At 35.7% G+C, this 26,152-nt stretch overlaps 2 protein-coding genes across 2 annotated transcripts; both read left to right on the top strand.

Annotated features, from left to right (window-relative positions):
- The first annotated feature begins 7,582 nt into the window (after window positions 1-7,582).
- Window positions 7,583-8,028, top strand: LOC127121833 (uncharacterized). Its single transcript, XM_051052270.1, has 2 exons — window positions 7,583-7,904; window positions 7,991-8,028. The coding sequence occupies exons 1-2, from the start codon at window positions 7,583-7,585 to the stop codon at window positions 8,026-8,028; spliced, it is 360 nt and encodes a 119-aa protein (XP_050908227.1).
- A 12,931-nt stretch (window positions 8,029-20,959) lies between these two features.
- On the top strand, window positions 20,960-21,405 carry LOC127121834 (uncharacterized). Its single transcript, XM_051052271.1, has 2 exons — window positions 20,960-21,281; window positions 21,368-21,405. The coding sequence occupies exons 1-2, from the start codon at window positions 20,960-20,962 to the stop codon at window positions 21,403-21,405; spliced, it is 360 nt and encodes a 119-aa protein (XP_050908228.1).
- The last annotated feature ends 4,747 nt before the right edge of the window (window positions 21,406-26,152 follow it).

The following is a 26,152-nucleotide window of genomic DNA, read 5'->3' on the forward strand; positions in this document are numbered from 1 at the left end:
CAGAATTATGTCAAACCAAAAACATGAATGAACTGGAAACAAGTCAACAATGTGCATGGGCCCAAACTAAGGGTGGGAAAAATGGAAAGGTGTGGCCCATGATCCAATCCTAATTATTATGAATTAAAAAAAAGCGTGACACAATTAAATAAACAAAAAATCATGTGACTCAGTATCAACCGGTCACACTCTTTAAGTCACAAACGATAAAACAAAAGGCCAACCAATCAAAATGCGCCACACATCATCTTCAACGTCGGTTCAAAATGAAACGCGATTTAAAGCCTTAATCCCATACAAACTCATATATCATCTTCTCATGCACATAACTTCGTCCACAGTTCACAAAAATGAAAGAAATCAAAAGCAAAGATTTAAATCTCATGGAGTAGAACAACATCATGTCAAGAGAAAATCAAAATGGTGGATAAATCATGGATAAAGTTGGCACTAAATTCAAGCAAAACTCATTATTCTCACCAAGTTTCAGCAACTCATATGTACAAAACTCAAACATTCAAGCCAAAACATCATGTTTGACCACTCACGCACAACACATACAAACTACTCATGGCATGCTTAGGTTTAAAATGAAGGAGATGAAGTGGGAAGAAGCTTACCTAGTGGATAAGGTCCACTGACTCTTGTGCTTGTTTGAGCTTCAAAAATCCCCCCAACAAAGCTTTGTAATCTTCAAGTGGAAGAGATGAAGCAGAACAAATGGTGAGGGACGAGCTTCCAAATGAGAAAATGCTTTCAAGCTTCAAAGTTGCATATTTAAATTCTCTCTCTTAAATGGCCTCCTCCACAAAACTTTGGTCATGGGAAAAGGAGTGGAAAACATCAGTATGGGCTTGGTACGTGAGGGAGGACAGAACCAACATGTTTGTTTGCTTGAAACATCTCTTCTTTTGCTAAATGCATGGGAGCAAGAGTGTGTATGGAGAAGGTTTGTTTGGGTCATTTAGGGAAAGGAAAAGAAGGTGGTGCGTGTGGTAGAGTGAACCCTGCTGATCTATTTGGGGAAAGTGTGCAGAACTTGGTTGATTGCATGATTCATCTTGAGCACAAACATGGCCATGCAACTAACTTGACACGAATGTAACTTGGTGTGTGCTTAATCAAAATTCACAGGCTTGATACTAATGGAAAGAGGGAGGACCAAGGAAAATTTCTAATATTGAAAGCAACTTGAAATGAAGCCTCTAACATTCCTTAAAATTTCCATGAACATGCTTGGAAATCCTGACTTGAAACACTTAGAAAATTTCTAAGTGTTGTACATTTGATGAATTTGAAATACCAATCTTCCAATGGTCATAAATTAAACCATGATACTCCAAATGCTTGAAACTTGATATCTCTTTAAAGCTTGGAGAAAGGAGAACAATTTTCATGTTAAGGCCAATTTTATTTGGAGTCTTTATCATAGGGAACATTGACCATGAAGGGAGCTCCTCATTAACACCAAACTTGCCAAAAGTAAAAAGTTTCTAAAAACTCTAATTTCCAAATTGTGTAATTGTAGACAAAACTCTTGATTTTCTTGATTCTTGTGATTCCACTTGGACAAATCTCAACCATTTGCCACATTTGACTCATGAGACACAAGTTTGACCTTAAAAAGTCAGGAGTTGACTTTTGCGTTGCACAATTGACTTTTGCATTGCACTGTTGACTTTTGTGTTGCACCGTTGACTTTTGTTCTACACAGTCGATTCATCTTCCATATTTATTAACTGGCCTTCTTTTGATGACATCTGATGACCAATACTTCACTCATGAATTCCTTGAGACACATATAGGATCATGGAAATAAGTTTTGCTCAAAAAGTCAGTCACAACCTGACTTTGACCAAAACCCTAGTTGATAGCCACATGCTAGGAGAATGATGATCATCTTCAAATCGCTTGCCAATCTCAATCATATAAGGATACAATGAGTATGTGGAAATATCTTGATGCATATGGAACCCTTGTGGCTTGATTGACCCATGAGATTGAGGACATCCCCTCACCATTGACTTGGATACCTGTCCCTCTTCTTTCTTGCTTAAAATAAGCCAATAGAGCAAGATACCTTGATCCCATAACCATAGAACCAATGACATGAATGAATATGTATGATAAAGAAACATGAGCCAATTAAGGTTGAAAAGAAGAGGGTAGATTTTGGGGTACAACAGTTGCCCCTATTTAATCTTCTTTGACCTGAAAGGTCAAAAAAAGCGACGACTTTCAGACATTCAAGGTCAAAGGGGATTGAACATCCAACGAACCATGAAACTTGCACTCTAAGGAATGTTAATACATTGGATAATGGTTAAACTTTCTATTTCTTCTGCCACTCAAGGAAACACCAGTAAACACCAGTAAACACTGGACTCTATAGAAATGCCAATAACGATTAGACTTAACCAAGGAGGGCTAAACAGACCTGACCGAGGAAATGCCAATAAACACTGGACTTTAGAGAAATTCCAATAACGATTGGACTTAACGAAGGAGGGCTAAACAGACCTGACCGAGGAAACACCGAAAAACACTGGACTTTAGAGAAATGCCAATAACGATTGGACTTAACCAAGGAGGGCTAAACAGAACTGATCAAGGAAACACAAGTAAACACTGGACTTTAAGAAAGAGACCCAAGTTGGTAATGCACCATGTAGCAGGGTATTTTGTAAGAATTACTCTCCTGGGGGTACACCAAGAAGACCTTAATTGGCTCATGTTCGATGCATGTTTGAATTTTTCTATGGTGTAATGCTCCATGTGAAAAATGGAAATGCTAAACAATTTTATAGATGCGATGTAATGATGCATGATTTTGCCGAGAAATAAAGGATATGTAAGGAATTGCTGAAGAGGGCCCTGAAAATTCGGAACTCTGTAGGGAAATTGCAAAAATAAATTGCAAGATCTGATGGAGAGATTCAAATCTTTAATGCAAACTCCGAATGATGAGATTTAATGAAGATTGAACACCGTTGGGGATGAAATGATTCTTTCATAGGAGAACTTCAAAAATAAGCTTCTGTTGGAGATACAAGAAGTCTCAACAAAGCAACCATAATAGGGAATGAGAAAAATTTCAGACAAACTCGGCCGCGGAATAAGAAAGATCTCGTGACTGGGGACGAACTCTGCTTCGAGAGTAAACATTGTCCAAAAAGCACAGCTTTAAACAACATCTTCTACGGACAAAACGATCAGGAATTCCACACTGGTATCTTAACAATAAAACTTTCTCTCGTGCTGGTATCTCGTACATCTGTGAGTGAAAAATGGCTCCTACAAAACAAATCACACTGAAGTGTCCCAGGTATAGCATGACTACTTCGTCTACCAACCAGGCCACACAAAAATTGCAAGCAACTTCAAATGTTTCTAATCATGTTATGTAAGGCCTTTCGAATTTTTAGATGCAATGATTATAAAAAATTTGGACATTTTTGCAAACAAAACGGTAAAGTAAAAACAAAGAACAAGCTTTTGAGTGAAAAGAACTTTTTATTAATAGTTGGCTTGTAAGTAGGCATTTACATCAGGAAGCAATTCCTAAAAAGAGGTAATTGCAAAAACAATAACAAAAGTGTATTACAAGAGTGGCAATGTGACTACGGATTTCCATCAGGTTCTGATTCTGCTATAACTCTTATGACCTCAACGTTCTCATCACTTTGCTTTTGGAAGAAGATGATTGGACTGATTCCCACCCTCCGGGGTTTCCAATTTATAACATGAAATGAAATCAAAGATCCTCTTCAAGATGTAGCCTTTCGCTTTCAATCCCTAACTTTTACCTGGATCACCCTTTCGGGTTTTCTATCCACCGGGATATCCTTTTTTTCCTAAGATGCCCTTTTGGGTTTTTAACTTAGCGGGTATACTTATTTTTATCCCTAATTTTTGCCCGAACCTTTTATTCATTTTTTGTGGTTCGCCGTGCGAAGTATTTTTTGACTACGTCTGCGTTCACGGGGAGTGGAAAGTCTTCACCATCCATAGTTGCAAGCATCATGGCTCCGCTAGAGAAAATTTTCTTTATAACATATGTCCCTTCATAATTTGGAGTCCACTTTCCCCTGGGATCGGATTGAGGGAGAATAATTCTTTTCAACACAAGGTCACCAGCCTTATAGCTCTGAGGACGAACTTTTAGGTCGAATGCTTTCTTCATTTGTTTTGATATAACTGTCCATGGAAGAAAGAAGACATTCTCTTCTCTTCGATGAGGTTCAACTGATCGAATCTGTTCTGAACCCACTTAGCCTCGTCAAGTTTCACATCTGTCATCAACCTTAAAGAAGGGAATTCAACTTCAACAGGTAAAACGGCTTCCATGTAGTACACTAACGAGAATGGGGTTGCCCTGGTCGAGGTACATACCGAAGTACAACAACCGTATAAAGCAAAAGGTAGAATCTCGTGTCAGTTCTTGTAGGTTACAATCATATTTTGTATAATCCATTTGATATTCTTATTAGCTACCTCAACAACTCCATTCATCTTTGGGCAATACGGGGAGAAATTGTGATGCTGAATCTTGAAATTCTGGCACAACTTCGTCATCATTTTGTTGTTCAGATTGAACTCATTGTCCGTAATAATCTTCTTAGGAATCCCATAATGAAAAATGATATTCTGCTTGATAAAACGGGCAACCACCTTCCTAGTCACATTAGCATAAGAAGCGGCTTCCACCCACTTGGTAAAATAATCAATGGCCACTAGGATGAAATGGTATATGTTCGAAGCGCTAGGCTCGATGCGTCCGATCATGTCAATTTCCCACATTGCAAAGGGCCATGGAGAAGTCATAACATTCAAAGGCACGGGAGAAACATGCCCTTTGTCAGCATAAATTTGGCACTTGTGACACGATTTTGCATGAAGGTGGCAATCAATCTCCATGGTCATCCAGTAATAACGTGCTCTCAGAATATTTTTAGCCATGGAATGACCACTTGGATGGGTTCCAAATGATCCTTCGTGGACCTCCCCAATAATTCTTTCTACTTTGTGTCTATCCATGCATTTAAGAAAGACGGAATCATGATTTCTCTTATACAACACATCCTCGCTCAAGAAGAATATGACAGACAACTTCCTCAATGTTTTCGTATCTGGAATAGACGCATCATCCGGGTACTCTTGTTTCTCAAGGTATCTTTTGATATCATAAAACCAAGGTTTATCATCTTGCACTTCATTATTAGCGTAGCAAAAAGCTGGATCATCCAACCTCATAATGCTGATGGAGGAGGCTTCATTCACCCATTTAACTTTGAACATGGATGCCAGAGTAGCCAGTGTATCTGCCAAGTGATCCTCTTCCCTCAGGATATGATCGAACGTGGTCTCCTCAAAATACGGAATCAGCTTCAATACATGTTCCCGGTGTGGGATCAGATTTGGGTGTCTTGTCTCCCATTCTCATTTGATTTGGCTGGTAACTAGAGTTGAGTCCCCATATACGTTCAGATACTTGATTCTCAAGTCAATAGTTGCTTCAATCCCATAGATGCAAGCTTCATATTTGACCATGTTATTTGTGCAGTCAAAATAGATTATGGCAGTGAAAGGAATATGAAAACCCATGGGATAAGTAATAGTAGCTCCCACACTATTTCCCAAAGCATTTGAAGCACCGTCAAACACGAGCGTCCATCGCGGTCCTGGTTCTGGGCCTTCATCTGGGTCTGGTCTGTTGTAATATTCTTTGAGAAACAATACATCTTCGTCAGGAAATTCAAACTTCATCGACTGATAATTCTCTATAGGTTGATGAGCAAAATAATCGGCTCCTATACTACTCTTAATTGCTTTTTAAGTCGTATATTGAATATCATATTCTGTTAAAATCATTTGCCGACGAGCAACCCTTCCCGTGAGAGTCGGCTTCTCAAAAATATATTTGATCAAGTCCGTCTTTGAGATCAACAAGGTAGTGTGGGTCAACATATACTGTCTCAGCCGGCGAGCAGCCTATGCTGGAGCGCATCAAGTTTTCTCGAGCAATGAATATTTAATTTCACAGCTGGTAAATTTTTTGCTGAGGTAGTATATTGCATGCTCTTTTCGGCCAGACTCGTCATGTTGGCCTAATACACACCCCATTGACTCATTGAGGACGGTAAGATACATGATCAGCGGACTTCCCTCCACCGGGGGCATGAGGATTGGAGGTTCTTGCAAGTATTCTTTTATTCTCTCGAACGCTTCTTGACAATTTTCATTCCATCTGACGACCTGATCTTTTCTCAATAATTTGACATTGATTCACAAGTGGTTGTTAGATTAGAGATGAACCTTGCAATGTAGTTCAATCTCCCCAAGAAACCATGCACTTTTTTTTTGTGTTTTTGGTTCAGACATCTCTTGGATTGCTTTTATCTTTGCAGGATCAACCTCAATTCCTCTTTCACTTATCAGAAAGTCAAATTATTTACCAGATCTTATCCCGAAAATACACTTGTTGGAATTCAATCTCAATCAGAATCTCCTCAATCTTTCAAACAATTTTTGCAAGTTGAGAAGGTGTTCTTCCTCAGTATGGTTGGTTGTAAATATTTAATTAAACTGCAAGATAATATTTTTACTATATTTACTTAATGTTTTGGTGAAATATTTTTTAATTAATTTATAAGACAATAATAATTACAATTATTTGAAGATTCTTGAACTTATGTTCATTTGTTTGTTTATAAATATTATTGTATTAGTGACTTGTCTTTGGAACAATCCCATATTTTCTTTGTATTGTCATATTTATCATCAAGTTTATGAACAAGTTCACTCTAAAAATTGACCTGAATAATGGCTAATGGCTGATTTTGAGTTATACAAACTATCTTAAGCTTATTTTCACTTTGAAATATTTAAAATAATGTTAAAATAAATTTTTATTTGTGATACTGCTAAATATATAATAATAAATATTACATGTATTTTTAATCTCCAAAGACATGCTTTAAATTCCCATTATTAAATAGTTGTAAGATATCATTAATATCATTAATTTCTCTAATATAAGAATATAATTATAATAATGACTATATACTAGTTATGAATTATACTTTTAAATACAAATTTATTTTTCATGATTGCCTTTTAATCAAATCTGAATTTTATATATATATATATATATATATATATATATATATATATATATATATATATATATATTATTTTACCGTTCTATATATAATTTTATATGAAAACATGTTCATATTTGCTATGGTTACTTTTGAACTTTTTAGGTATATGTGTTTTAAATTAAAATTAATTTGTATGTACACAAATTAATTTAATTTTTTTCTATTCATTTAATGTGATGATGATATTGAAAAGGAAACATCCGAATGTTAATAACGGTAAAAGTTTAATTTTAAAATTTAGGTGTCTGGTTTTATTGGTAATATTTTTTCAAGTAAAACGGTAAATAATAAATAGCTATGATTTTTTCAGATCATCATTCCTCTATATAAACCGTGCATCATTTTTATACAAGTTAACAATCCTTCCTCTTATTCTGATTGTTAATCAAATTTGATAAAATACTTGTATTTTGATCACCATGGCAACTAGAATCTCAAGCTTTGCCATATTTATGCTAACAGTAAGCATCTTAGTGTTAGGAATTTCTGGTCAATTACCAAACTGTGGTGGTAATGTTTTTGGCATTTTAACTAGTTGTAGAAGTTTTGTCGAAAAGGATGGACCAGTAAATCCACCATTAGCAAGTTTAACAGCTTGTTGTGCAGCATTAAAAGGTGCTAATATGTCGTGTTACTGCAAATTTGTGACTCCTGATATTGAAAATAGAATCAGCATGGAAAAAGCATTGTATATAGCTAATACTTGTCAACTTACAGATGTTCCTAAAGATAAATGTGGAAGTAAGTTAATCTTATTTTAGTATCAATTCAAATAAATATTTATTATTTTATAAAAAAAGTAATATTAGTTTCTGTTTTTCTTTCAGGTTATATTGTTCCTCATCCTCCTCAGTTTAAGGCTTGATCATGCACTTCCACCTTTGTTTAAATCTATTTTTATATATGAATAAAATAAAATAGAAATGAGCTGTGTTTTCTTAGTTATTTATTTATGCTTATTTATTTTTATTTTATATGTATTTACATGATCTCAATGATATGATCTCATTCTTATTAATTTAAATAACTTATAAGATTTTATTTAGTGCATGTATTAATTTTCCTCTTTAATATATTTTTATATAAGCTTAAAATATGGCAATATAGAAAAATAAATAAATTAAAAGGATCATAGTTCTAATGTAAAAGTAAAAGGCATGTTATAAATTTTGACACTAGAATAAATATAACATACATGCCTTACATGGAAATTAATTGGTGAAATTTCGAATACCAACGGCAACTTGTATGATTTATGTATGGCTCCTTTAAATTATTTCTATCAAGTGCATTTGATTTGGAATTTTCCTTTTTAAATGAGCAAGACTATCCATTGTACTCTTTATTTAATGATAATGTTTTTGCTTATCTAAAAAATAATAGTTTGTAATACCGAAACTTAAAAAAGAGTTTTTAAAAACAATCCAATTTGAATTGGATCAATTATCTAGAATGAAAATCTATATGAATTATCAAACTTTACCCTCCTTCTCAAATCTACCGTCCTTCTTTGTGAATTTTTCTTTAACGGAGAGTTCCTTACCAACAGAAGATGACTTATATTACTTTTGTTTGTTCAAATCCTTAGAATACAAGGCTGGTTGAACATCTTCAAAGGTTAACGAATATCTTTCATACAAGAGAATTTCTTCGAAATGAGCACGAGACTTGGGTAAATCACACAACAACAACGCTTGATCTTCATCATCAATCTTGACCTTGATATTCTCAAGATCAAGAATCAACTTGTTGAACAACCAAGACTTTTTCTTCACTCATCTTGAATGAATACAAAGCTTGCCTGAGGTTGAGATGATTTACCTACGATTTTGTTAAGGCATCATTCATCTTCTTTGATCCTTTCAGGACAAAATCGTAGCTAAATCTTCCACCTTCTTTGAAATGATTTCCATACATCACCTGCAGTTTTCTCCTTTGAAACCTGCCGGAGAACCTTATCACTAAGACTCAATACAATGGCGATGTGGGCTTTCTCGATCATCATTGTCTTCTCCTTCTCTATTATGGCATCATCCATCTTCTTTGATCCTTTCAACGCTTCTAACTGTGAGTGAAACCTCTGTTTGATATATTTTGTATGATGTCAAAACTAGGATACTTTAGGATAAATGTATATTGGACGATATCCTCTGAATCTCTATGTGCATCTTAGCATTAGGACGCATAAAAGTATTTGGAAACAATTTGAGAAGGTCTCATGCATCAAACATTCATGAAAAATTAATGCATGTGAAAAATAGCAGTACAGGTCGACACATAGAACTATAGGTCGACCTATGGAAAACATTTTATGGCTATAGGTCCACACATAGAACTATAAGTCGACCTATGGAAAAAAAATTATTGGCTATAGGTCGACACATGAAGTCTATAGGTCGACACGTATGATGTTGTATTAAAGCATTTCCTTTCGTCCTAATTTACCCATGCATATAAATACTACATACATACTAGTTTTGAAGACAAATATCGAATAGGTTGACCTATACAGGTTATGTGTCTACATGTTCGATGCTTAGGTCGACCTATCCAAGATCATGTGTCGACATATGACAATTATGTGTTTCCTATGTGTCGACCTATAGACTTCATGTGTCGACCTATAACCAAGAAAATTTTTCCATAGGTCCATAGGTCCAACTGTAGTTCTATTTGTCGACCTATAGTATTATTTTTTCGTAAAGAAAAAACATTATCATTAAATAAAGAGTACAATGGGTAGTCTTGCTCATTTAAAAAGGAAAATTCCAAATCAAATGCACTTGATAGAAATAATTTAAAGGTGCTATACATAAATCATACAAGATGCCGTTAGGATTTGAAATTTCACCAATTACTCTCCACTTAATGCATGTATTTTATTTTTTACTTTAGTGTCAATTTATAACATGCCTTTTACTTTTAGATTAGAACTATGATCCTTTCAATTTATTTATTTGTCTATATTACCGTATTTTAACCTTATATAAAAATATATTAAAGAGGAAAATTAATACATGCACTAAATAAAATCTTATAACTTATTTAAATTAATAACAATGAGATCATATCATTCAACTCATGTAAATATATATAAAATAAAATAAAAGCATTAATAAATAATTAAGAAAACACCGTTCATGTCTATTTAATTTTATTCATATATAAAAATAGATTTTAATATAGTAGAACTTCAGACGTCAAAATGCATTATCAAACCTTAAGCTGAGGAGGACGAGGAATAATATAACATGAAAAAATAACACTGAAAATAGAAATTAATTGCTTCATAGTGTCATTGCTTCATAGTTATTAGAATTCATTTAATTTAATTGTTTGAAATGTATAAAACTGTATTGAATTGTATTACATGTTTTTTAAATTTAAAATTTATTTATTTTATACACAATCTTCACACTCAACCCAATTTATGAATGCTCGAGTTGGTTAAAATTGATTTTGATAGTAAAATTACCATGTACACCTTTGTATGACTTCATTTCTTGGGTGACATGTCGAATTATTCACATTTTATCCCGTAACAAAGATTTCACATTTTATCACGCTACTCCCTTGCCGACACACCTAGTCTCAAGACTTTCACTCGATCGGATTCGAATTGCACAATCTTGTCAAAAACCTCCAAACCCTAAATATCTTGAAAGAAAACCCCAAACCAGTTTTCTTATTTGAATCACTTAAAGATCGCAACCCAATATTCTCGGTACAACAAACCTAATTGGATGTTATCAACCTATTCGATATTCCATATAGCACTCAATCTCTTTATGGATCATGTCATGAAAGAGAGTTACCACCGCGCGCTGGTAGGTTTCCCCAGCGTTCTTCAAACCGAAAGGCATTACCTTGTAGCAAAAGGTTCCCAAAGGCGTGATAAATGTGGTCTTTTCCATATCTTCCGGAGCCATTTTTGACCTGATTGTAACTAGAGAACCCATCCATAAAAGAAAATACCAAGAATTGTGCAGTGTTATCCACCAATACATCAATATGAGGAAGCGGGAAATTATCCTTGAGACTCACTCTATTCAGATCCCGATAATCAAACACATCCTGACCTTATCATTCTTCTTAGGCACAGGAACGATATTAACCATCCACGGAGGGTATGAAGTAACAATCAAAAAACCTGCGTCAAATTGCTTTTGAACCACATCTTTGATCTCCTTTCACATATCTGGGCGCGTCCTTCGAAGTTTTTGCTTGACAGGTGCACACTCTTCTTTCAAGGGTAGCCTATGCACCATAATATCTGTATCGAGCCCAGGCATGTCTTGGTAAGACCAAGCGAAAATGTCAACAAACTCCTGCAACATCTCTATCAACCTTGTCTTCACAATTTTCTCTAGAGCGGCCCCTATCCTGACCTCATTCACCTCGTCTTCAATTCCAAGGTTCACAACCTCAATCGGTTCTTGATGCGGTTGGATGACCTTTTCTTCTTGCCTCAATAACCTTGCTAACTCTTCAGGAAGTTCACAAACTTCCTCACTTTCTTCTTCGACTTGGTAGATCGTATTATCAAAGTCATAATGAGCGATAGCAGAATCGTTATCAATAGAACTCGTGGTGGATGAGAATCTGCATTAATGATGTTTTTATGTTTTTTAGGAAGTGTGTGACGAAAAGAAACATTGCCATTTTTTTAAAAGAAAAACAAAATAAAAAGAAAGGCAGAGAGCAAAATATATGAATGCAAAAACGTCCTTTATTTAATGATAAAGATTGTAAATAAAAACATGGTGGCCATACATGATTCGCTATGTCTTGGGCAGAGCGTAGGAATATTTGCATGATAAAGAAAACAAAATAGAAATTTACTACTGATTGAGTGTGACATGGGTGATATCCTCAGAAGTCCAATTGTCGATCTCCTCCCTTGGAACACTTAGGGAGATCCAGTTGTCAATATCATAATCACTTTCGACCTCGTCACCAACAACATTAACTTGACCATTTTTGACAAAACCAGCACTGGAAATTTTCATCGGAGTGGAAGTATTTAGAGCTCTGGGAGCTGAAATTTGACTGGCAGGACTGAAACTGAGATCAAACTCGTCAAATTTGGGAGGAAGATCCAACGCACGACTCCAACCTTCGGGGTGACCAGCTTCCGCAATCGTTTTGGCATCCTTTAGAGATGAAAGGGGAACTGCACGTTTCTTCTCCTCATAATAAGGAGCCTTGATTACTTGAACAACTTCAAAAGCCTGGAAAGGAGTTTCATGGAACTCTTCTTCAATCTCTACATAACGGAAAGAGGCCAAATGACTAACCATATACTCTTCTTCTCCACAAACAGGAATCACTTTACCATCCACTAGGAACTTCATCTTTTGATGTAGAGTAGATGTTACAGCCATTGCCCCATGAATCCAGGGTTGGCCAAGCAAATAGAAATAAGCAGGTTGTATATCCATGATAAAGAACGTCGTACCGAACACCTGAGTTCCAATTTTAACAGGCAGATCCACTTCACCAAATACTGCTCTTCGGGATCCATCAAAAGCTCTGACTATCAAGTCACTCAGGTGTAATTCAACACCCGCATAATCTATCTTCATCAAAGCCGACTTGGGAAGCACATTCAAAGACGATCTAGTGTCCACCAGCACACGGGACAAAGTAGTACCTTTACATTCCATGGAGATGTGCAAAGCTTTGTTATGGTTTTTCCCTTCAGGCGGGAGATCAAAATCTGTGAAACCCAAACCATTATTTGCAGATATGCTAGCCATAACCCCTTCTAACTGATTGACTGTAATATCTTGAGGAACAAAAGTAGAACTCAACGACTTCATGAGAGCATTCCTATGAGTCTCAGAACATAAAAACAAAGACAAAATCGAAATCTGGGACGGCGTTTGACTCAACTGATCCACCACCTTGTAATCACTTTTCCTGATTATCCTCAACAGTCTGCAACTTCCTGGGAGGAGGAAGCACTAGGCACTGTATTTTGCTATGGAACAATAATTTGCATAGGTTCTTGATTATCTGCCATCACTTGTTTACCTTTAGCTTTCGCCAAGGCATCAACATTATCTTGAGCATTTGGTGAAGGGAAGACCTTACCACTTCTTGTAATTCTTCCTGTACCAGCCAGATTATCAACACTCAAACCATCATCCATAAACCGTTTCTCCTTAGAAGACTTCTCCTCTTGCTTCACTCCATGATAATAAACATCAGAACCATAATGCCATGGCACAACCTTCTCGCTGGAGTAGGGAATAAGACTAGGCAAGGTAATAGTCAAGGGCACTAGTCTTGCTGGAGCTGGAATATTAATCGGAGTATACGAGATAGAAATCACTACAACACCTGTTTCTTCAACTTTCTCGTCTTTCCTAATTTTGTCAAACTGTAAAAACCCTTATGTAATCAAACTTTGAATTCCTGATTTCAAATCATCACATCCTTCTGGATACCTCTTTCATTTGCAACATTCGGGAACACAACCAGGATAAACATTATTCTTAATTAAATACTCTTTAACAAACGGTAATGGAGTAGTCACCAAATTCACATCCAAGATCAAATTCAACTTTTCATCGTCTTCAACGGCATTAACAACTGGTCCATTATGAGAAGGCATCAGATTCTGGATAACATTGGGTCCATTGTCTAGAGTGAACTGGATGGCCTTTGAATCTAACAAATTCTGCATTGCATACTTCAATGCCAAACAATTCTCCACATCGTGACCCACACCACCGGAATGAAATTCGCACTAAGCATTAGGATTGTAATTTGCAGGAAGCCTCTCAGGAGGAGATGGCATATTACTCAAATTGACCAACTTGTGTTGAAGTAAGTGTTGGAGAACTTAGGAATAAGACATAGGAATAGGATCAAACACCTTCTCAGGTCTTGGATGTCTTGGCTGATTATAGTTACGACACGGAGCATTCTATTGTTGTTGATATTGGGCTTGTTGTTGTGGTTGAGGAACTGCAATGATCGGTATAGTCACAACATTCACTTGTTGTTATTGTTGTTGTTGAATTCTTCCTCGACCCCTGTGAGAATACATTGCACTAGACTTGTTTTCCTTCTTCTTAGGATACCCACTGGACGGTTTTTACCACTTCCACCTGCAGAACCGCCGACACTAGCAGGCTGGATCTTGCCCATCTTCAAACCAACTTCAATTCTTTCTCATGTCATTATCAACTCAGAAAACCCAATGGAGGTGATTCCTACCATTCTATCATAATATGGACCTTGCAAAGTCCCCATGAACATATCAACAAGTTCCCTCTCCATCATCGGAGGTTGAACTCGAGTAGCTAATTCACGCCATTTCTGAGTGTATTCTTTGAAAGGCTCATTCGGGCCTTGGGTCAGACTTTGCAGTTGGGTCCTGTTTGGAGCCATGTCAATGTTATAATGATTGTGCCTCACAAATTCCTCAACCAAATCTCTCCAATTTATGATATAGGTTCTTTCCAAATGCATATACCACTCCGGGGATGCCCCAGATAGGCTATCCTGGAAGAAATCCATCAACAACCTTTCATCCTATGAATACACATACATTTTGTGGTAGTAAGCTTTCACATGAGTTTTAGGACAAGTTGTGTCGTTATATTTATCAAGAACAGGAACTTTGAACATTGGTGGAACCCTCACTCCTGGTACCAGCCCCAAGTCATTAACATCCATCCCCAAAACTCATTGGCCTTCTATTGTCTTCAACCTTTCTTCCAGCATACGGTACTTTCTATCTTCAGCAGGAAAACCCAAATCACTGTTGTGCATATAGTACATGTCTTCATTATGATCCATCTCCAATTCGTGTACTCGAGGATTCCCCCTCCCATTTGGATGCCCCATTATCTCTCTAGCAATGAGATGGGGTCCATGATTAAATGGTGGAGGTGGTGGAAAATGGCCTTGGTTGCCATGCAGATCCTGATTACGAGCGAAATTCTGATAATCATTAGCATGTTGATTGGTGAAGTTCACAGTAGCATTGGGACGAGGTTGCCCCATAGAAATATCTTCAAACATAAAATCAGGATGCTCATTCTCATTCTGAACCACTCGATGCCTCTCAATAAGATCCCCCAACTCATCTTGACCACGAACCAGATTGGTGATAACTTCCATAAACTGTGTCATTCTAGTGTCTACCTGAGTCCTCATTTCCGCAAGATCGGCCTGAACTTTCTCCATTTGATGACGTTGGTTGCTTCTTGTGGAGTAATGGTGGAAAGTCGGGTTTGCAATCTCTGCTAAGAAAAGCAGAATCAAGATAAGAAGACTGGCCAAAAAAACCTGTTATGCATGGGGTATGAATGCATGCAATGTATGCAATGACATGTTCAAATATTTCCAGGGATCTAGAATTTCGATTCGAGTTAATTAAGCAAAAGAAGATAAATAGTGAACACCGGTAAACCAATCATCATACTCATTAAACCAAAATAAAGTGTAATACAAATAGCTTACAAAAAAAACAACTAGCCAAAGCTAACAAAACCAAAGAGACCCTATCAACAACCCTGATGGTGATCACCACATGAGAAAGATAAAACAAAGTCTAAACTCCCCAATCTAGATAGGTCAGAGACCCTCCATTATGGAAATACTTCAAACTCCACTTCTTGGACTCGTTGAATAGCTTCCTTGTTCCTTCTTGATCGCGCCTTAAAACAAGACTTTAAATAACCACATCTTTTAGGAAAAATAATGTCATCTAAGTACTGACACTGCTCAATCAACTTCTTACACTCGTTGCATTCCGGAAGCGGAATCGGTGCAGGATCATCAACTTTTCCCTCCAACCGAACTTTGAGACTTGCTACTTCTTCTACAACTTTCTCCAACTGAATGTTGCTTCCTTTAAGTTGAGTCTCCACTCCTAGCCTATGAATGTTCTCTTCTTCAAACTGGACATCTCTAGCTCGGAGTTTCTTCACTAACTCTTCAATCTTGGCTTTGTATCTTTTCTCCATCTTGGCTTTGGATGCTTTAAGAACTTCATAATCTTGGTGCTTTCGTTTGATCTTCTCTTTTGCTTCTTCACGAACCTTCTTATGAACTTCAACAGAAACAGACGTGTTTCCTCTACCATCTTCAACCATTGGTCTTTTCTTAACTTTCACAACCCCATCCACTTCTCTCTGAACCTTCTTGAGCTTGTGAGACAACTGAGCTTTTCCTTGACTAGCCACGAGAAGCTTCACCCCTAACTCTTCATTCTTTGCAAGTAGTCGGAGATTCTGAGCTTGAATCTGATCATAAGATCCTTTAGATACAACATATGGATGATCAGGCTCTTGTGGATACAAAGGAGCTTCTAGAGGGAAAGGCCAATGACGATCTTTGTTCCTCTCTTCAATCCATTTAGCATAAGGTGAATAGACTGCAAAATCTCTCTTCCCAAAATAAGTCCCTCCATTCAGATGAATAATTCTCCATGCTTTGGCAGCTCTTTCCTTCCATCCAGAACTATCAAGCACATCATAACACAAGGATTCTTGTACATCTTTATCCTTAGGGGAATATTTTAAAGGGTACCCTAATTGTCTTCGAGAAAGAGTTAGGTTGTAATTAATGCCACCCCTCATCCCCATGAGAGACACATTGGGAAATTCCCCACAACTAAAAAATCACTTCCTTGATTTCCAGTTTGTTAAAACTATGTACCAATCAATGTCCTTGGAGGTGAGTCCCATCATCCTTTGGGAGCACTTCAAGGTGTCTTGGGTATCAATAAAAGCACCTTGGCAAGGGATGAGACTTCTAAACCAATGGTATAATAATGGTTCACAACAATGGACGATGCCACCTTTCCCTTTGTAACTCCTGGAGTGTATGGAATGATAAAAATATCCTAGGAGATTGGCACATGATTCCTTTGAATGAAGATAGCAACAACATTCTCATCAACGAATTTCACTTCATTAGGAATTAACATAATCCCATAAACATAACAAGCTAGAACAAACTTGAAATTCTTCCAATCCTCCTTGTCAGCCATACCATCAGCTTCTTTCAACAGAAAATTCAAATGATAACCACATACACTTCCCTTCCTCTTAAAGTTAGCTTTCACAACAGATTCTCTCAAATAAAGAGCAGCAACAACCTGAGCAGCATCAGGTTTCTTCATGGAAGCATGAAAAGGTACTTGGTGCAAGATATGGATGTCTAAGATACTGGAGTACTCTTCCAAAGTAGGAGCTAACAGATAATCCGGAAACATGAAACATCTCAAAGTGTGATCAAAAAACTGTAACAGAGTCCACTTTCCCCTGGGATCGGATTGAGGGAGAATAATTCTTTTCAACACAAGGTCACCAGCCTTATAGCTCTGAGGACGAACTTTTAGGTCGAATGCTTTCTTCATTTGTTTTGATATAACTGTCCATGGAAGAAAGAAGACATTCTCTTCTCTTCGATGAGGTTCAACTGATCGAATCTGTTCTGAACCCACTTAGCCTCGTCAAGTTTCACATCTGTCATCAACCTTAAAGAAGGGAATTCAACTTCAACAGGTAAAACGGCTTCCATGTAGTACACTAACGAGAATGGGGTTGCCCTGGTCGAGGTACATACCGAAGTACAACAACCGTATAAAGCAAAAGGTAGAATCTCGTGTCAGTTCTTGTAGGTTACAATCATATTTTGTATAATCCATTTGATATTCTTATTAGCTACCTCAACAACTCCATTCATCTTTGGGCAATACGGGGAGAAATTGTGATGCTGAATCTTGAAATTCTGGCACAACTTCGTCATCATTTTGTTGTTCAGATTGAACTCATTGTCCGTAATAATCTTCTTAGGAATCCCATAATGAAAAATGATATTCTGCTTGATAAAACGGGCAACCACCTTCCTAGTCACATTAGCATAAGAAGCGGCTTCCACCCACTTGGTAAAATAATCAATGGCCACTAGGATGAAATGGTATATGTTCGAAGCGCTAGGCTCGATGCGTCCGATCATGTCAATTTCCCACATTGCAAAGGGCCATGGAGAAGTCATAACATTCAAAGGCACGGGAGAAACATGCCCTTTGTCAGCATAAATTTGGCACTTGTGACACGATTTTGCATGAAGGTGGCAATCAATCTCCATGGTCATCCAGTAATAACGTGCTCTCAGAATATTTTTAGCCATGGAATGACCACTTGGATGGGTTCCAAATGATCCTTCGTGGACCTCCCCAATAATTCTTTCTACTTTGTGTCTATCCATGCATTTAAGAAAGACGGAATCATGATTTCTCTTATACAACACATCCTCGCTCAAGAAGAATATGACAGACAACTTCCTCAATGTTTTCGTATCTGGAATAGACGCATCATCCGGGTACTCTTGTTTCTCAAGGTATCTTTTGATATCATAAAACCAAGGTTTATCATCTTGCACTTCATTATTAGCGTAGCAAAAAGCTGGATCATCCAACCTCATAATGCTGATGGAGGAGGCTTCATTCACCCATTTAACTTTGAACATGGATGCCAGAGTAGCCAGTGTATCTGCCAAGTGATCCTCTTCCCTCAGGATATGATCGAACGTGGTCTCCTCAAAATACGGAATCAGCTTCAATACATGTTCCCGGTGTGGGATCAGATTTGGGTGTCTTGTCTCCCATTCTCATTTGATTTGGCTGGTAACTAGAGTTGAGTCCCCATATACGTTCAGATACTTGATTCTCAAGTCAATAGTTGCTTCAATCCCATAGATGCAAGCTTCATATTTGACCATGTTATTTGTGCAGTCAAAATAGATTATGGCAGTGAAAGGAATATGAAAACCCATGGGATAAGTAATAGTAGCTCCCACACTATTTCCCAAAGCATTTGAAGCACCGTCAAACACGAGCGTCCATCGCGGTCCTGGTTCTGGGCCTTCATCTGGGTCTGGTCTGTTGTAATATTCTTTGAGAAACAATACATCTTCGTCAGGAAATTCAAACTTCATCGACTGATAATTCTCTATAGGTTGATGAGCAAAATAATCGGCTCCTATACTACTCTTAATTGCTTTTTAAGTCGTATATTGAATATCATATTCTGTTAAAATCATTTGCCGACGAGCAACCCTTCCCGTGAGAGTCGGCTTCTCAAAAATATATTTGATCAAGTCCGTCTTTGAGATCAACAAGGTAGTGTGGGTCAACATATACTGTCTCAGCCGGCGAGCAGCCTATGCTGGAGCGCATCAAGTTTTCTCGAGCAATGAATATTTAATTTCACAGCTGGTAAATTTTTTGCTGAGGTAGTATATTGCATGCTCTTTTCGGCCAGACTCGTCATGTTGGCCTAATACACACCCCATTGACTCATTGAGGACGGTAAGATACATGATCAGCGGACTTCCCTCCACCGGGGGCATGAGGATTGGAGGTTCTTGCAAGTATTCTTTTATTCTCTCGAACGCTTCTTGACAATTTTCATTCCATCTGACGACCTGATCTTTTCTCAATAATTTGACATTGATTCACAAGTGGTTGTTAGATTAGAGATGAACCTTGCAATGTAGTTCAATCTCCCCAAGAAACCATGCACTTTTTTTTTGTGTTTTTGGTTCAGACATCTCTTGGATTGCTTTTATCTTTGCAGGATCAACCTCAATTCCTCTTTCACTTATCAGAAAGTCAAATTATTTACCAGATCTTATCCCGAAAATACACTTGTTGGAATTCAATCTCAATCAGAATCTCCTCAATCTTTCAAACAATTTTTGCAAGTTGAGAAGGTGTTCTTCCTCAGTATGGTTGGTTGTAAATATTTAATTAAACTGCAAGATAATATTTTTACTATATTTACTTAATGTTTTGGTGAAATATTTTTTAATTAATTTATAAGACAATAATAATTACAATTATTTGAAGATTCTTGAACTTATGTTCATTTGTTTGTTTATAAATATTATTGTATTAGTGACTTGTCTTTGGAACAATCCCATATTTTCTTTGTATTGTCATATTTATCATCAAGTTTATGAACAAGTTCACTCTAAAAATTGACCTGAATAATGGCTAATGGCTGATTTTGAGTTATACAAACTATCTTAAGCTTATTTTCACTTTGAAATATTTAAAATAATGTTAAAATAAATTTTTATTTGTGATACTGCTAAATATATAATAATAAATATTACATGTATTTTTAATCTCCAAAGACATGCTTTAAATTCCCATTATTAAATAGTTGTAAGATATCATTAATATCATTAATTTCTCTAATATAAGAATATAATTATAATAATGACTATATACTAGTTATGAATTATACTTTTAAATACAAATTTATTTTTCATGATTGCCTTTTAATCAAATCTGAATTTTATATATATATATATATATATATATATATATATATATATATATATATATATATATATATATATATATATATATTATTTTACCGTTCTATATATAATTTTATATGAAAACATGTTCATATTTGCTATGGTTACTTTTGAACTTTTTAGGTATATGTGTTTTAAATTAAAATTAATTTGTATGTACACAAATTAATTTAATTTTTTTCTATTCATTTAATGTGATGATGATATTGAAAAGGAAACATCCGAATGTTAATAACGGTAAAAGTTTAATTTTAAAATTTAGGTGTCTGGTTTTATTGGTAATATTTTTTCAAGTAAAACGGTAAATAATAAATAGCTATGATTTTTTCAGATCATCATTCCTCTATATAAACCGTGCATCATTTTTATACAAGTTAACAATCCTTCCTCTTATTCTGATTGTTAATCAAATTTGATAAAATACTTGTATTTTGATCACCATGGCAACTAGAATCTCAAGCTTTGCCATATTTATGCTAACAGTAAGCATCTTAGTGTTAGGAATTTCTGGTCAATTACCAAACTGTGGTGGTAATGTTTTTGGCATTTTAACTAGTTGTAGAAGTTTTGTCGAAAAGGATGGACCAGTAAATCCACCATTAGCAAGTTTAACAGCTTGTTGTGCAGCATTAAAAGGTGCTAATATGTCGTGTTACTGCAAATTTGTGACTCCTGATATTGAAAATAGAATCAGCATGGAAAAAGCATTGTATATAGCTAATACTTGTCAACTTACAGATGTTCCTAAAGATAAATGTGGAAGTAAGTTAATCTTATTTTAGTATCAATTCAAATAAATATTTATTATTTTATAAAAAAAGTAATATTAGTTTCTGTTTTTCTTTCAGGTTATATTGTTCCTCATCCTCCTCAGTTTAAGGCTTGATCATGCACTTCCACCTTTGTTTAAATCTATTTTTATATATGAATAAAATAAAATAGAAATGAGCTGTGTTTTCTTAGTTATTTATTTATGCTTATTTATTTTTATTTTATATGTATTTACATGATCTCAATGATATGATCTCATTCTTATTAATTTAAATAACTTATAAGATTTTATTTAGTGCATGTATTAATTTTCCTCTTTAATATATTTTCATATAAGGTTAAAATATGGCAATATAGAAAAATAAATAAATTAAAAGGATCTTAGTCCTAATCTAAAAGTGAAAGGCATGCTATAAATTTTGACACTAGAATAAAAAATAATATACATGCATTACAAGGAAATTAATTGGTGAAATTTCGAATCCCAACGATTTATGTATAGCTACTTTGAATTATTTGTATCAAGTGTAGTTGGTTTGGAATTTTTCCTTTTCCTTATTTTGTTGTAAATGAGCAAGAATACCTGTTGTACTGTATTTCCTTTCGGTGAGAGAAAATAAAACAAGTTTTAAACACATGCATAAATAAAAATTGATATTTATAGAAGGTAAATGATTTTGATATCCATGAATTTAAACTGGATATCAGTACTTTTAATCTGAATTATGTTAAAATTTTAATTTATTTTAAAATAAAATAAAAAATAATGTGAAATTAAACTATAATATTTGATTAATTGAGGATATCAATACTCAACTAAATTAAAAAATATCAAAATGTTCACATTATATAAATAAAACAAAATATGTTTTTTCTGTGGCTATCCATCTTTATTTGTTTTGGTAGTTCAAAAATTAAAATTTTTGGGAGATGGGGCGGAAGATTGAAGAGGAGGAGGAAAAAATATTGGACATATTTTATTTTTTATTAAATAAGTATTCAATTTTTAATCTCAATTTTTCTTAAAATATCATGCAAACATCTTCTAAATTTTAAGAATCGATTTGTTGAACAACCAAGATTTTTTCTTCACTTATCTTGAATGAATACAAAGTTTGCATGAGGTAGAGACGATTTACCTACGATTTTGTTAGGGCATCATCCATCTTCTTTGATCCTTTCAAGACAAAATTTTCCATACATCACCTGTAGTTTTCTCCTTTATAACCTGTCGAAAAACCTAATCACCAAGACTCAATACTAGGATACTTTAGCGTAAATGTATATTGGGCGTTATCCTCTGAGTCTCTATGTGAATCTTACCATTAAAATGCATAAAAGTATTTGGAAACAACGTGGGAAAGGTCTCATGCATCAAACATGCATGAAAAATTAATGCATGTGAAAAATAGCAGTAAAGGTCGACACATAGAACTATAAGTCGACTTATGAAAAACATTATATTGTTAGACGGTGTGGCTAGTGATCGAGAGGGGGGGGGTGAATAGATCACATCTTTTTAAATAAACGGATTTAAAAATTCTTATCAGAGTTATTGAAACTTAGCGGAAAATTACAGTCCCGAATCGACTTCCGTCTATTCTGAACCGCTACTAGAAAATCGGACACGCGAATTTATTGCTGGATTTGAATTAGAACGATAGAGAATATTAACACCAGAATATTATCAAATCAAATGCACTTATCACTAAATTCTGATTCCAATGAATAAAACTCAGCTGACAGTTTTGTCAAACATTTGGTGTGTATGTGATCAATGATGAACAATGGTGAAGTTTAGATAAAGAAGTTTTCTTGCCACTATTGTATCACGAAATGTACAGCCACAATCCACCAACTGAAATCACAAAACTGTTGAAAACGTAAAGAGAGATAAGGAAAGAATACGATACGCAGAGATTTGGTAAGGAAGTTCCCCACTGTCGTCCTCGCGTGTGGGTACGTCTCCCTTTCAATTTCAAATGAAATTGAGAACTGTTATAATCAATAATGCCGAATTCGTTGATACAAGGTTACAATACAAAGACAGAAATCTAAATCCCAAGATCTTCTTCTTGTATAAAACCTCCACTTGATCTGAGCTCGATCAAGAATTTCCTGCAAGAAATTGCAAACAATTCACCGGTTCCACGACCTGTTTGCGAAATTACCCAATTTCCAAACCCTACGCTACGGCTGAATCTGTTCTGCAAACGTGACTAACAAACCCGCAAGAACACTCCAGTTCTTGAAGGACAAACCATTTGGTTTTTCCTCGAAACCCCCTTCAACCTTCAACTCAGCTAGATCCTCGATCGTTCCACTGAACACCTCAGCTAGATCCTTGATCGTTCCACTGAACGTTATCTCGTTGATCCTTTAATCCAAAGAACAAGAATGATTATGTGTTGATGTTCTTGAAGAAAAGAGATTGAGAAGATGAAGAAGATGAAGTCTCTTTCAGGTTTCTAACTGCTCAAAACAATTGCTGCTACACACTCCTTTGATTTGTGTTCAACTGTTTTTCACTTCTTAATTCGTTATATTTCAACTGAGCTGTCAAAATACTTCTTATATGTGAAAGACAGAAGCTGTTAGTAGACAAAACAGAATTATGTATTTATACAAAAGATTATGCATCGATACATACTGTAGCTTTGATTAATTTTAGAGAATTAATACAAGCATGTATCGATACAAAGCTCGTATGTATCGATACATAGAATATTTTAACTAAGCATGTATCGATACTAAGCTTGTATGTATCGATACATAGAACATTTTAACTAAGCATGTATCGATACAAAGCTCGTATGTATCGATACATACTGAATCAAAAACGTTTTGTGATTTAAAACAAATTTATGTATCGATGCAGATGAACATGTATCGATACATACTGACACAAAACAATTTTTATGAGTTCTTTTAAGAAATGTATCAATGTGGATCTTTATGTATAGACACGAAACAATAGTATAGGCTAAAAACACAAATGAAACATGTAAAATAATGCACAACCAACAATTAGACAATGATCACACAATTTGCTATCATTCAAAACTTATTCAAAGTAAAGAATTTGCTCACAAACTCCCCCTTTTTGATGATGGCAAATTTTTAGCAAGATGTGTGATACTCCCCCTGAGTTTGTGCATATCTGTCAACATCTGCATTTCTCCCCCTTTGTCAACATCAAAAAGAAGAAAAAAACAGTTTTATCAAGGCAACATGTTGTAGCAGGACACAACAAAAATGATAAAGAAGCTAACAATCACAAAGAAGGAAGCTTAAAAAGTAAAGAATCGCTCACAAAGAATGACAAATAAGGGCAATAACACCAGAAGTAAGCAGAAGGAAATAAGCATTTAACTAGTAGAAAGTATTTAAGAATTACATAAGCCAAGACATATAAGGTGCAACTAATCTGAAAAGGAAAAAACTCAAGCAACATGCAATGAAATGCAGTGAAATGAAATGATGATGGTTTAATGTGGATTATAGCCACCACAGGACTCCTCGTCATCTCTATCAGGATCTCTGAAGCTTGGCGGAGGCGGAGGAGGAGGCATTGCATCTGGATTGTGGCCCATGAAGGTGTAGTGCCTGAACCGGTCCTGAACTTCAACACTTCTGAATCTGTCCATAATACCAGGATTGGCACGGCAGTCGTCCATAAAACCAGACATTTCATTGTAGAAGACTTGGTGCCACTTAACCAAGTCCGTGTGCCAAGAGTGTTGGTTATGGTACATCCGTGTATGATCGTCATGCCACTCACGATGCTCCTTATGCCACTCACTTTGTTGTACATGCCAAGACCGTGCCTCTTCATGACGTTCTTGGTTGGCAAGCTCCATTTGTTGAAGCATTTGAGTTAGGTGCGCAGTAGGTGTTGAAGATGAAGCACCGCCGGAGAACGGAGGAACCGTTGGTTCAGGTACATAGTTGGTTGGAGACCACCTTTGTGGCACCCAATCACCCCAACCAGCATTGTCATCAGCTGCAGGCACATCTGCTTCGTTCACATCATGCATTTAATCCAAATAACAATCAGTATGTGTCGATGCATATGGGAATGGATCGATCCATGTCACGCATTTTTGTTTTTAAAGGGTCTATGTATCGATACAAACGACGAATGAATCGATACATACTGAACCAATTTTGACAGATGTAAAATGAAGAAGACATGAATCGATACATACATCTTTGAATCGATACATACTGATGCCAAACCAAATTTTAATTAATTTTTATGCAGTATGGTTATGCATTATGAAGTATGTCATGATAATGATGCCCAAGTATAATTCACAAATCAGATATTAATGTTCAAACAATATATGCAAAGAAATTCACATAAAGGAAAATAAGGAATTTTGTTCTAACATACACAATCACATAGTTCTAAAAGAGATATAGAAAGGAGTGATATTACCTCTGTTGATGTAACCTTGTGAGGTATAAATGGAATCTAAAACAAATCTCATCAACCAAGGTGAGGCATAATATAAATAAGAACAAACATGCTTAAGACAACAATGGAGAGAGATCTAAGATCCCTAATTCAAGACGAATGTTGAAGAACGGTTCCGTTGCCAAAGGTTTAGTGAAAATGTCAGCAAGCTGGTTTTTAGTATCAACATGCTCAAATACAACGTCTTCTTTTTTAACATGATCGCGAAGAAAGTGATGTCTAATCTCTATGTGTTTAGTGCGTGAGTGTAAAACAGGATTTTTAGTAAGGTTTATGGCACTAGTGTTGTCACATTTTATTGGAATACGTTTGAGTTGAATGTTAAAGTCTTGTAGTTGTTGCTTTAGCCACAAAATCTGAGCGCAACAACTACCGGCTGCAA

Source organism: Lathyrus oleraceus, chromosome 2, assembly GCF_024323335.1.
Source record: "Lathyrus oleraceus cultivar Zhongwan6 chromosome 2, CAAS_Psat_ZW6_1.0, whole genome shotgun sequence".
NCBI lineage: Eukaryota > Viridiplantae > Streptophyta > Magnoliopsida > Fabales > Fabaceae > Lathyrus > Lathyrus oleraceus.

Coding starts and splice junctions, on each gene's coding strand:
- LOC127121833 (XM_051052270.1), top strand. CDS start 7,583: ATGGCAACTAGAATCTCAAGCTTTGCCATATTTATGCTAACAGTAAGC. Junction 7,905..7,990: donor TCCTAAAGATAAATGTGGAA/GTAAGTTAATCT, acceptor TTTTTCTTTCAG/GTTATATTGTTCCTCATCCT.
- LOC127121834 (XM_051052271.1), top strand. CDS start 20,960: ATGGCAACTAGAATCTCAAGCTTTGCCATATTTATGCTAACAGTAAGC. Junction 21,282..21,367: donor TCCTAAAGATAAATGTGGAA/GTAAGTTAATCT, acceptor TTTTTCTTTCAG/GTTATATTGTTCCTCATCCT.